Genomic DNA, 12,362 nt, shown 5'->3' on the forward strand with positions numbered 1-12,362 from the left:
TTGGTGTTGCTGTCTCTGTACACATTTTGCATGCACTTGCTTGCAGCTGACGACCTCTGGCTGCAGCTGCTGGTTGGTGCTTGGAAGGATTGAGCGAAGTCTGCGGCTCATCAACAGCTGTGCTGGTGACTTGAAGTTGTTAACCGGAGTGTTGCGGTACTCAAGGAGACTGATGTAGGGGTCTCTTTTGTCCGCTTTGGCTCGTCTATGAGTGTTTTTGCAATCTGGACAGTTTTTTCAGCAAGGCCATTACTTTGAGGGTAATGTGGGCTTAATGTGACGTGTGAAATTCCATGCCTTGGCAAACGACTCAAACTCTTTTGTATTGGGGGCCATTGTCTGAGACTAAAGTCTCTACAATGCCATGCCTGGCAAAGGCTGCCTTTAGCTTGTGGATCACAGCTGCAGATGTGGTGCTGTGAAGCTTGTCCAGTTCAAAAAATCTGCTGTAGTAATCAACAGCCACTATGTAGTCCTCGTTGTTCCATGTGAACAGATCCGTTGCCGCGACCTGCCAGGGCCTGTCTGGGATACGGTGAGGTATCATGGGCTCTTTGACATTTGACGGGCGGCGTTTTAGACAAATGGAACATTTTCCGACAATGTCCTCAATTTGTTTGCACATTCCAGGCCAAAACATAATGTCACGTGCTCTTTGTTTGCATTTTTCCATGCCCATATGTCCAGCATGAATTTTTGTCAACATCTCTTCTCTGAGACTGGTAGGAATGATGATTTTCTCCCCATTGAAGACGATTCCGTTGATTTGTGACAGTTCGTCTCTGTGGTTCCAGAATTCAGATATGCTCTGAGGGCATTTCCTCCTTTCCTCAGGCCATCCTTCATGTATGACTTTGCTCAGCAGTGTGAGTTGTGCATCTTTCTCTGTTCCTGCTCGGATCTCCTTCAGTTTTGAGTCACTCACAGGTAAGCTGTTGTACATCATGTGCACCTGCACATCCATGCCTTCACTGAGGCTGCTGCCCTGGTAGCGAAGAGACTTTCTGGAGAGCGTGTCTGCGACTGGAATGTCTGCCTGGATGGTGAATGATTGTGAAGTCGTACTTCTATAGCTGAAGGATCATTCTCTGTAGCCTTGGTGGGGTTGCGGCTAGTGGTTTCCTCATGATTGACTCGAGGGGCTTGTGGTCGGATTCCACAATGACTTGTCAGCCATAGACGTACTGGTGGAAACACTTACATCCAAACAGAATTGCATATAGCTCTTTCTCGATTTGAGCATAGTTGATCTCACTGTGAGAGATCTGGAAGCGTAGCCGATGGGCTTTCCTTCTTGCAGTAATACTGCGCCTAGTCCGTACTTTGACGCGTCCACTTGTAGTCTGAGCTCTTTGTTGGGGTCGAAGTAGGCAAGAACTGGTCCTGGTTCTCTGGTGATTAGGTCTTTCATTTTCTGAAATGCTGTGTCATGTTGTTTGTCCCACAGGAACTCATTGGATTGTTTGAGCAACTGACGCATGGGTGCGTTGATTTCGGAGAGGCCCGGGGCAAACTTGGCTAAGTAGTTAACCATGCCTAGTACTATCTCTAGCTCTGCGCGGTTCTTCGGCGGCTCCATCTTCTTGATGGCGGAGATTTTCTCTAGATCCGGCTTAATGCCATCAGTTGAGAGGCGATGCCCGAAATAACTGATCTCGGTGGATCCGATTATGCTTTTCTTGGGGTTGAGCCGGATACCTTTCTCCCGTGATCTTTGTAGCATCGCACGGAGGTTCCCGTCATGTTCCTCTCTATTCCTGCCATAGATGAGGATGTCGTCTACGATTGCGACTACTCCATCGAGGCCTTCATAGGTTTCGTCGATTTTCCGCTGGAATTCATCCTGAGCTGAGATAAGACCAAATGGTAAACATAGAAATCGGTAGCGTCCAAATGGTGTGTTGAACGTTGTTAGCTTAGATGACTCTTCCGTGAGCTTGATAGTCCAGTATCCAGATCGTGCGTCCATTACACTGAAGTAACGTGCTCCCACTAGCTTGGGCGTGATGTCATCTAGCGTTGGTAGAGGGTAGTGAGGGCGTTTGATAGCCTTGTTCAAATCTCTGGGGTCGAGACAGACTCTGAGCTTGCCTGTACGTGGTTTCTCAACCACTACTAACGCGTTGACCCACTCTGTCGGTTCTGTTTCCCGGACGATGATTTCTGTATTCTCCATGCTCTGCAGCTCCTCCTTCAGGCGACTACGTAGAGCAAGGGGGTATCCTTCTCGGTGGGCAAACCACAGGGGTTGCTGCTGGGAATAGTCCGATTCCTTTGAAAACGTCAGCAAACTCCTCCATGACTGTCTGCTTCTCAACTGGTGCTGTCAATGATAGCACTAGCTTGACGAGGTCCATGTCTAAACATGCCTTTAGACCTAGCACTGGAGGTGCTCGAGTGTCAACAATGTAAAAGTCCAACATCATATCGCTTTCTTTGTACTTGCATTTCATCACGCATGTGCCTTTTACAATGAGCTGCTCACCCCCATAGCTGGTCAGTCTGCGTGAGGTGGGCTGTAGCTCACACTCATCCTTCAAGCTGTGATACTCAGAGGAATTACATTAACCTGAGATCCAGTGTCTAGGTTAAGCCCAAGCTCTGCCCTGTTTTCCTATCTCAATATTGGCAAAGGCTTGCTCCGTCTCTGAAATCTGTTTTTTCTGTGACACAGAATCAATAAACGGTTCCTCTGCATTTGGCTCTCTATCTGGCATTTGGCTGTCACTCACTGTGTGTACTGTTATTACAAAAACAGTCCTGCAAACTTTAGCAAAGTGGTTCCGTTTACCACATTTAGCACATTGCCTTCCTTTGGCAGGGCAGCACTCCTTTTCCCCATGCATCTGGTTTCCACAATATCCACAGTTTTTGAAGCGTTTTATGTCTGTGTCGCTCATTTTTAGAACTCTCTCTGTTCTTTCTGTTCTGAAACACGCTCTCTGGGCGGTGATCTTTGGTGTGTGTCTATTAACTACGTGCACTGTCTGTTCACACGAGCTGTTGGTTATGGTTTTCAACTGTGCTTGGGCTATCTCGTGCGATCTAGCTATGTCCATAGCTTTGTCCAGCGTTAGCCCGGACCCAACATTCAAAAGTTTCTCTCTCACTTTAGCTGAATGTATTCCAAACATGATGCGGTCTCTGACCATCTCTTTATCGGTATATGCACAGTCTTTTACCAGTAGTTTTAACTCAGTCACGAACTGTTCAAACGACTCACTAGCTCCTTGTACTTTCTCCTGAAACTTGTACCTAGCGAATATTGTATTTGTCTTGGGCATCACGTATGCTTCAAAACGGTCAAAATAACTTTTCAGTACCTTTGTGATGTGCCTCAATTATTCCGAGACTCGAAGTTAGCAGGACAAAAGTAAGGCTTTTATTAACTTAGAACATAACACGTAAACTAAAGAGATGTCTTCCTTCAGGAGGCTGATGCCCGACTGACTTAGATTACAAAGGAGCCAGGTATGGGCGGAGCCCTGCACACAACCAATTCCAGCACATTCCAATACATAATACATGAGGACTGGGGGAAGGGAAAAGACACAGAAAGCAGGCAGTTACAAGACACAGAAAACAGGCAGTGATGAATGGAATATATTTCATCACACTTTGCTTTATCCGCGGTGAGAGACCATGTGTTAAAAATGTCTCTCCGTTTTTCTCCGATCCACAGGAGTAGGTAGCTGCATCTTTCTTCCTCCCCTTTGCTTTTCAACGGACAAGGGAACATTAACTCCACGTGTTGCTTGAACTTGCTCCATTCTCTATGTAAGTTCAAAGATTCCCAATTCATTCGAGGTAAGGGAGCTCCAACGATGTCCATTTCGAATCACTGTTCTGACACCATGTCTTGTTTTGCACACTTTGTACAAAAATAATAAATTGCAGCACAACGGAGTATTACAGTTTAACTCTCTATTTAAGCATAAGGTCTGATGATCTGACTCATACAGCACAGTGGGGACAAGATGGAGTTAGGACACCTAGCCTGGGTCTTCCAAACAATAGCAGTCCTTACAGATGCCTGCAGACCAATGACAACTCAGCATGTGATCACATGTGACTATAATAGGTATTCCTTACTGATGCCTGCGGGCCAATGATAATTCAATATGCAAATGTTACACACCTCACACACTTACCTCTGCACACATGCACCCATTACTCACCTGCACACCGGACATCTCGGCCCCTTCGACCCCCGCATTCCGACGGCCCGCCTCGCTGACCCTGGCGAGGTTCGGTGCCGTCGGGAAGCCCACACTTTAGGGCTCAAAATAGGGATTAGCCAAAAAACTGCCTGTTAACTATCTGTTAACAGGCAGTTAATTGGCATTAATCCCCTTCCCGCCTTGAGGAGGCAGGACCCGGCGCGGTTCGGCTACCCGCCTCCTGGCAAGATGGCATGGAGGCGGGTTGGGCACCCGCCCCCAAATTCTGCCATTTTCCCGGCAGTCCCGCCTCCAAACCTGCCTCCCCAGGTCTGGCAAAATCCAGCCCTATGGATCCGCCTTGTGGCTCTTTTCTGCACTACTTCCAGGGTTTAATGCCTCCGTGTGTCCCTGTGACCAAAACTAATCCCAGAACTCAAGGTGTTGTCTGTGCAAAGCTGTCATTTCAGTATAGCACTCTCTGACTTGCATACCCCTGATTTAGCAATATAGTTCCTCCTTGCTTAGTTATTCGCTGCTTTACAATGATCAGACTTGTTAAGTTCTCATGCCTACTAATACTCTAAGATCTCTTTCAACTTCACACTTCGATAATTCAACACCATTTATAGAGCACGTGTCACCCATTTTGCTTTTAATCACCAAAAACCTATTCAAACCTGGGACCTTCCTGATCTGTATGGCTTATTTATTCACTAAATAAATTCAGTGAGTTATTGGGTGAGCAAATCTGTATTATGTAATAGAATTTCCTTATTCTTACAGATATTCCACCTCATCAGCTTGGACGGCATATCTGGGCTTGAGGTTAATGAATAGAATGAACTCCCGGATAGTGACCAGATCAATTAAGAGAATTGTTACCCATCCCAAATATGATGAATATACATCAGATTATGACATTGCACTGTTGGAACTGAAGACACCAGTCTTTTTCAGTGATTCCATCCAACCTATCTGCTTACCCGCCACTACTCATGTCTTCAGTATTACAGCAAACTGCTACGTCACTGGCTGGGGAGTCCTAGGAGAAGATGGTATGTTGCTTTGGAAAAGGCTGTTGAAAACTATAAATGAAAGTAGTGCTTAATGTATTTATATTGTATGTGATAATAGAGAAAACACAGTGCATTCCAGTTGAATGTGCAGGTACATTCACCAATTTCGTGCGCCCAACAGAAAAGTCACGCCTGAAGTGAGCATGAGTTGGAGAATTGGACTACAGTGTTGTACCCCAGTCTCTGATCCACACTCCCTGAGCATGGGAATGGTGAATTTACCCTATCATTTTTATACAAGTAAACTGACTGAATAAAATGTTACAGGAAACTTTCGATTAACCAGCCCCTAAATAACCGGAACGCTCTATCCACCGGCAAAATTCAGGAGTCGGTTCAGGTAACTTTTTTTACTTTTAGTTACTTTTTTTGATTGATTTGTTGCTGTGCAAGGGTGTAGCTGAAGCTGTTGCTAAGCTACAGAGACGCTTGCAACTTGTGCCGATTGTTTTGAAGCTGTCAACAGGGTTTGTTGCTTTATACGGAGCTCTAAGCTCCGTATCTTTTACTATAGCGTTCGGTTATCCGGAATTGTTGATGAACCGGCAACACGTCGGTCCGGTCCGTGCCGGATACCAGAAAGTTTCCTGTAATATGTGCATTCAGGTGTGTATACAGTTGTCTGCAGTGGAAATATGCCTGTTTTATGTTTATTGTACGTCTGCAGTCGGGTGAAATAGATATGTTACTTTTTCTTTAGATTTTTTTGATATTGCAAGTGAGTTAACAATTGGAGGATTTGTCTGGAAAAGCAAAGTTGTATATAACAGATGACATCCTAAAGTTTTAGTATAAGAATTTGCTGAAAAAGAGTTTGCCTTCATTTTGCCATCTGATATATTGGTTTTACATTACTGAAAGTCTAGTGGGAAGATTACAATCGGAGTTAATTGAGCCCCTGCTGTTCAATAGTGTAATGGTTATGTTACTGGGCTGATAATCCAGACAATGTGTGTTAAAATCCCACCATGGCAGTCTAAGAGTTTGAATTCAGTTTAAAAATCTGGAAATAAAAGATGGTATCAGTAAAAAGTAACCAATGAAGCTGTCGGATTGTTGTAAATCCCAACCTGTTTACTAATATCCTTTAGGAAAGGAAACCTGCCGTCCTTATTTGGTCTGGCCAATATGTGACTCCAGTCCCATACCAATCTCTTAACTGCCATCTGAAGTGGCCTAGCAAGCCACTCAGTTATACAAAACTGCTACAAAGGACTGCAGCACAATATATCAGAACAAGAGGAAACAATCTTAAAATAAGAGCTATTTAGGAGTGAAATCAAGAAGCACATTTTCGTACAAAGGGTAGTAGAAATCTGGAACTCACTCCCCAAAAGGCTGTGGTTGCTGGGTCAGCAAGACTGAGATTGATCATTTTTGTTAAGTAAGGGTATCGAGGGAAATGGAGCACAAGCAGGTAAATGGAGTTGAGGTGCAGATCAGCCATGATCTAACTGAATAGTGGAACAACTATCAGAAAAGACTGAACAGGTTGGGCCTCTTTTCTCTAGAAAAGAGAAGGCTGAGTGGTGACCTGTTAGAGGTCTTCAAAATTATGAAGGGGTTCTATAACGTAGGTGTAGAGAAGATGTTTCCACTTGTGTGGGGAGTCCAAATCTAGAGGCCATCAATATAAGATAGTCATCCAATGAGGAACAAAGGAGAAACTTCTTTACTCAGGGATGGTGAGAATGTGGAACTCACCAACACATGGAGTGGTTGAGGTGAACAGCATAGATCCATTTAAGGGGAAGCTAGATAAGTACACAAGGTAAAAGGAATTGATGGATATGTTGATAGGGTGAGATGAAGTAAGGTGGAAGCAGGCTCATGTGGAGCATAAACACCGGCATAGACCTGTTGGGTCGAATAGCTGATTTCTGTGTTGTAAAATTCTATGTAACAGGCTCGGGGAGTGAATAACTAAAAAAAAAAGTTTGAACTAAAGAATATTTAGATTTGAATGCCTTTCGTTGCTGTAAAAATGTTGCACTTGAGTGCTACCCTGCTGGAGACTGAAATATTTGAAATAAATATAAAATATTGGTCAGCAGACAAATGTATCAGTTAAGTGTAGATGTATTTAATCAAAGCAAGCACAGAATCAGCAGCTTGAGCAGTAACTGCAGATTGCAAGGAAATAACCTTGGCGTGTGTAAACAGCAGATCCCATGGATGTTCAATTCTGTGGATAATATTTAACTAAACAAAACCCTTTCTGTTTGTTAGGTGAACTAGCCACTGTTCTTCAGGAGGCCAGTGTGAAAATAATTCCTCTCAATATTTGTAACAAGCTATACGAGAACTCAGTGACGTCCAGAATGCTTTGTGCAGGCTATCTTCGTGGTGGAGTTGATGCATGCCAGGTAAGAGGCCATGCATTTCAGTACAGATAATTAATCTAAAATACAGAATTAATTATTTTGATTTTCATCAGATTTTACTGCAGTGACACTCAAGTTTAATCTTTATTTTCTAAACAGAAGGGTGATCTTATGCAGGATCATGTCTTAAAAGAGAAAAATATTTTTTTCATTAACTGCAAAAACATATACAATTACATCTTTATTTATCTTTTTATATACTCTACATATAGGGAAACAATTTATAACCCTATGTAATTTAATGGGCTATTTACTAAAATGACAGCCACAAAATAAGGCTATATACAGATATGATATCAACTGTAAGATAGGGTTATGTACACAAGACCTATATATTCAAAATAAAGAACGTTCTTTTTGCTACTGCATGTCACTATATAATAATAATTAAACTCTGGGTCCTTTATATAGAATGATAAATATATCGAGAGATTCTTAAAGGAAATCACATAGAAACATAGAAGATAGGAGCAGGAGTAGGCCATTTGGCCCCTCGAGCCTGTTCTGCCATTTAATGAGATCATGGCTGATCATCCAAATTCAGTACACTGTCCCTGCTTTCTCCCCATATCCCTTTAGCCTTAAGAAATATATCTAACTCCTTCTTGAATATATTTAATAAGTTGGCCTCGACTGCTTTCTGTGGTAGAGAATTCCACAGGTTGACCACTCTGGGTGAAGAAATTCCTCCACATCTCAGTCCTAAATGGCTTACCCCTTATCCTTAGACTGTGACCCCTGGTTCTGGACTCCCCCGCCATCAGGAACATCCTTCCTGCATCTTGTCTGTCTAGTCCTGTTAGAATTTTATAAGTTTCAATGAGATCCCCTCTCATTCTTCTAAACTCTAGCGAATATAAGCCTAATCGACTCAATCTCTCTTCATACGTCATTCCTGCCATCCCAGGTATCAGTCTGGTAAATCTTCGCTGCACTCCCTCCATGGCAAGAACATCCTTCCTCAGATAAGGCGAGCAAAACTGCACACAGTGGTGTTCCGCAGGGGTCAGTGCTGGGACCCCAACTCTTTACAATCTATATTAACGATTTGGAGGAAGGGACCGAGTGCAACGTATCCAAGTTTGCCGACGATACAAAGATGGGAGGAAAAGCAGTGAGTGAGGAGGACATAAAAAACCTGCAAAAGGACATAGACAGGCTAAGTGAGTGGGCAAAAACTTGGCAGATGGAATATAATGTTGGACAGTGTGAGGTTATGCACTTTGGCAGAAAAAAATCAAAGAGCAAGTTATTATCTAAATGGAGAGAAACTGCAACGTGTTACAGTACAAAGGGATCTGGGGGTCCTGGTGCATGAAACACAGAAGGTTAGTATGCAGGTACAGCAGGTGATCAGGAAGGCCAATGGAATCTTGGCTTTTATTGCAAGGGGGATGGAGTATAAAAGCAGGGAAGTCTTGCTGCAGTTATACAGGGTACTGGTGAGGCCACACCTGGAATACTGCGTACAGTTTTGGTTTCCATATTTAAGAAAAGATATACTTGCTCTCGAGGCAGTTCAGAGAAGGTTCACTCGGTTGATTCCGGAGATGAGGGGGTTGACTTATGAGGAAAGGTTGAGTAGGTTGGGCCTCTACTCATTGGAATTCAGAAGAATGAGAGGCAATCTTATCGAAACATATAAGATTGTGAGGGGGCTTGATCGGGTGGATGCGGGGAGGATGTTTCCACTGATGGGTGAGACTAGAATTAGGGGGCATAATCTTAGAATAAGGGGCTGCCCTTTCAAAACTGAGATGAGGAGAAACTTCGTCACTCAGAGGGTAGTAAATCTATGGAATTTGCTACCTCAGAGCGTTGTGGAAGCTGCGACATTAAATAAATTTACAACGGAGATAGACAGTTTCCTAGCTGATGAGGGAATAAGGGGTTACGGGGAGAGGGCAGGGAAGTGGACGTGAGTCTAAGTTCGGATCAGCCATGGTCCTGTTGAATGGCGGAGCGGGCCCGAGGGGCCGTATGGCCTACTCCTGCTCCTACTTCTTATGTTCACCTGAAGATGACACTTGGTCCTGACTCCCCATATACAATGCCATGGACTATGGCTTTTTCGTTGTAATTGTGTTTATGTATACTGTATGATCTTTTTACTATTTTGTCAGCTGTCACACTGCATATTAGTATTTATTTGTAAATAAAAACATTGATTGCTGTCACCTATAAACCATTGGTCTGTAATAATGACCATTTTGAAGAAAATTTGAGTATGTTAGATTCAAAAACAGGATTACATAAATTTGATTAAAAGTTGGATAGCATCTCTGCAACGACTGATAACAGGAGATTTACAGCTGCGGATCTTAGGGGTGAAGGTTCACTTACAGGACTTCTTGCAATATTGAGAAAAAAACAAAAGTACAACATTGTCATGGAAAACATTGCAACAGACTTTCAGTCAGCTACCAAATCAGATGCTATTGAGTGGTCAGTTTCCTTACACTGGAATTTCATGTCTTCTGAATCAGTCATAAACAATTCCTACAGAATAAAAATAGCTCCACGTGTGCTGACCAGGTAGGACGAGCAGTATAGTGCTTTGCGCTAGCCTCATAACAAGAAGATCACAGGTTGAGGTCTTGGGACTGAGAATCTTATTTGGATGTACTTTGAGTCTCTTCTTACCAGATCCAAGTTAAATGATTTGCTTCTGCATGCTACTTCAGTTCAGGGCGATGTAGAGGTGATATGGTCTCGCTCCACTTGAATATGATTAAGAGGCCTTTAGAGTTTTTAAAATGACACTGTCCACGAGAATATTGTAACTAATGTGACTGAAAAATCTTGAGCTTTTGAAATATCATTCCTGAATCATGGTGAGTGACTTTGTTGTGTGCAGTAATGTTGTTTTGCACCTGACAATAGCAACAAAGATGTAAGATTTGTTCTTGGCCCTCAGTATTGGCAGTGGAAAGCTACGACTGAATCTGAGGAAGGGGAGGGCCAGTTAATAGGGAAGGGCTTCACCATGCTCCCCATTTCTGTTGTGTGTTGCTCTTGGCCAAGATAAGACAAAAGAAATGTGAATTTATGAACTTCTTTATCATACCTTACCACCTCCAAGTTCCCCTCCAAGTCACACACCATCCTGACTTAGAAGCATATCGCCAATCCTTCATCATCGCTGGGTCAAAATCCTGGAACTCCCTCCCCAACAGCACTGTGGGAGTGCCTTCACCACACGGACTGCAGCTGTTCAAGAAGGCGGCTCACCACCACCTTCTCAAGGGCACTTAGGGATGGGCTGTAAATGCTGGTCTTGCCAGCGACGCCCACATCCCATAAACGAAAAAAAATTTGAAACATTTGAAAGTGCTTCATATACAGTAAATTGTATATTGAAATGGCCTTTTATTGTCTGTTTGCATAGGTCACTGAACTTTGAAGTCCAGTTACTCTTGTTACACAGGCAAATGTAGTAGCCATTTTTACACAGCAAGATCCCACAAAGAGCAATGAGGTAAATGACCAGTTAATCTGTTTTTTGTGTGTATTGGTTGAGGGCGGAATAAAGCCACATTGAAGAGGCTTTTTTTTCTGCTGACACCTAAAAACATTGCTCCTTCTGCATAATAGCTTTAATTTGGGGTCCAGGTCATAGTGGGATAGGCCTTCAGCATTTAGGGGAAAAAAATGTATTACATAATATTTATGGGAAAAAAAAGCATACTTGTTGCACAGGAACAATTATTGTTGGCTGCTGTCTAACATCTGCTTCACAGTGACCAAAGAAAAGAGATGCCACAGTAGAGATATTAAGATACAGTAAACTCTTGTTTAAACAGCACCTAATTATCCGGAATTCTCTAATAACCGGCAAAATTCAGGAGTAGGTTCAGGAACCCAAAGGTAAGTTTTACTGTATATTTGTGGCTGTGTAACCGGGGTTCTCGTACCTTTTGCTGTGTAACCATGGCTCCTGCACCTCTGGCTGTGTAACCGAGTCCCCTGGACCTGTGGCCGTGTAACCGGGGCTCCAGCACTTGTGGCCATGTAACAGGGACTCCTGCACATGTGGCCATGTAACAGGGACTCCTGGATCTGTGGCCGTGTAACCAGGGCTCCAGCACCTGTGGCCGTGTAACCGGGGTCCAGCACTTGTGGCCGTGTAACCGGGGCTCCAGTACCTGTGGCCGTGTAACCGGGGCTCCAGTACCTGTGGCTGTGTAACAGGGACTCCTGGATCTGTGGCCGTGTAACAGGGACTCCTGGATCTGTGGCCGTGTAACCAGGGCTCCAGCACCTGTGGCCGTGTAACCGGGGCTCCAGCACTTGTGGCCGTGTAACCAGGGCTCCAGCACCTGTGGCCGTGTAACCAGGGCTCCAGCACCTGTGGCCGTGTAACCGGGGTCCAGCACTTGTGGCCGTGTAACCGGGGCTCCAGTACCTGTGGCCGTGTAACCGGGGCTCCAGTACCTGTGGCTGTGTAACAGGGACTCCTGGATCTGTGGCCGTGTAACAGGGACTCCTGGATCTGTGGCCGTGTAACCAGGGCTCCAGCACCTGTGGCCGTGTAACCGGGGTCCAGCACTTGTGGCCGTGTAACCGGGGCTCCAGTACCTGTGGCTGTGTAACAGGGACTCCTGGATCTGTGGCCGTGTAACAGGGACTCCTGGATCTGTGGCCGTGTAACCAGGGCTCCAGCACCTGTGGCCGTGTAACCGGGGCTCCAGCACTTGTGGCCGTGTAACCGGGGCTCCAGTACCTGTGGCCGTGTAACC

At 44.4% G+C, this 12,362-nt stretch overlaps 1 protein-coding gene across 1 annotated transcript in view; it reads left to right on the forward strand.

Annotated features, from left to right (window-relative positions):
- LOC147107669 (suppressor of tumorigenicity 14 protein homolog) overlaps positions 1-12,362 on the forward strand; it is a 91,514-nt gene that overhangs the window by 70,910 nt on the left and 8,242 nt on the right. The window contains exons 16-17 of the mRNA XM_086006895.1: positions 4,947-5,218; positions 7,469-7,605. Coding sequence (XP_085863021.1) covers positions 4,947-5,218; positions 7,469-7,605 — 409 coding nt within the window. The remainder of the gene's footprint in view (positions 1-4,946; positions 5,219-7,468; positions 7,606-12,362) is intronic.

This window comes from Somniosus microcephalus, chromosome 14 (assembly GCF_052327205.1).
Source record: "Somniosus microcephalus isolate GS21.2 chromosome 14, FLI_Smic_1.0, whole genome shotgun sequence".
Classification (NCBI taxonomy): Eukaryota; Metazoa; Chordata; class Chondrichthyes; order Squaliformes; family Somniosidae; genus Somniosus; species Somniosus microcephalus.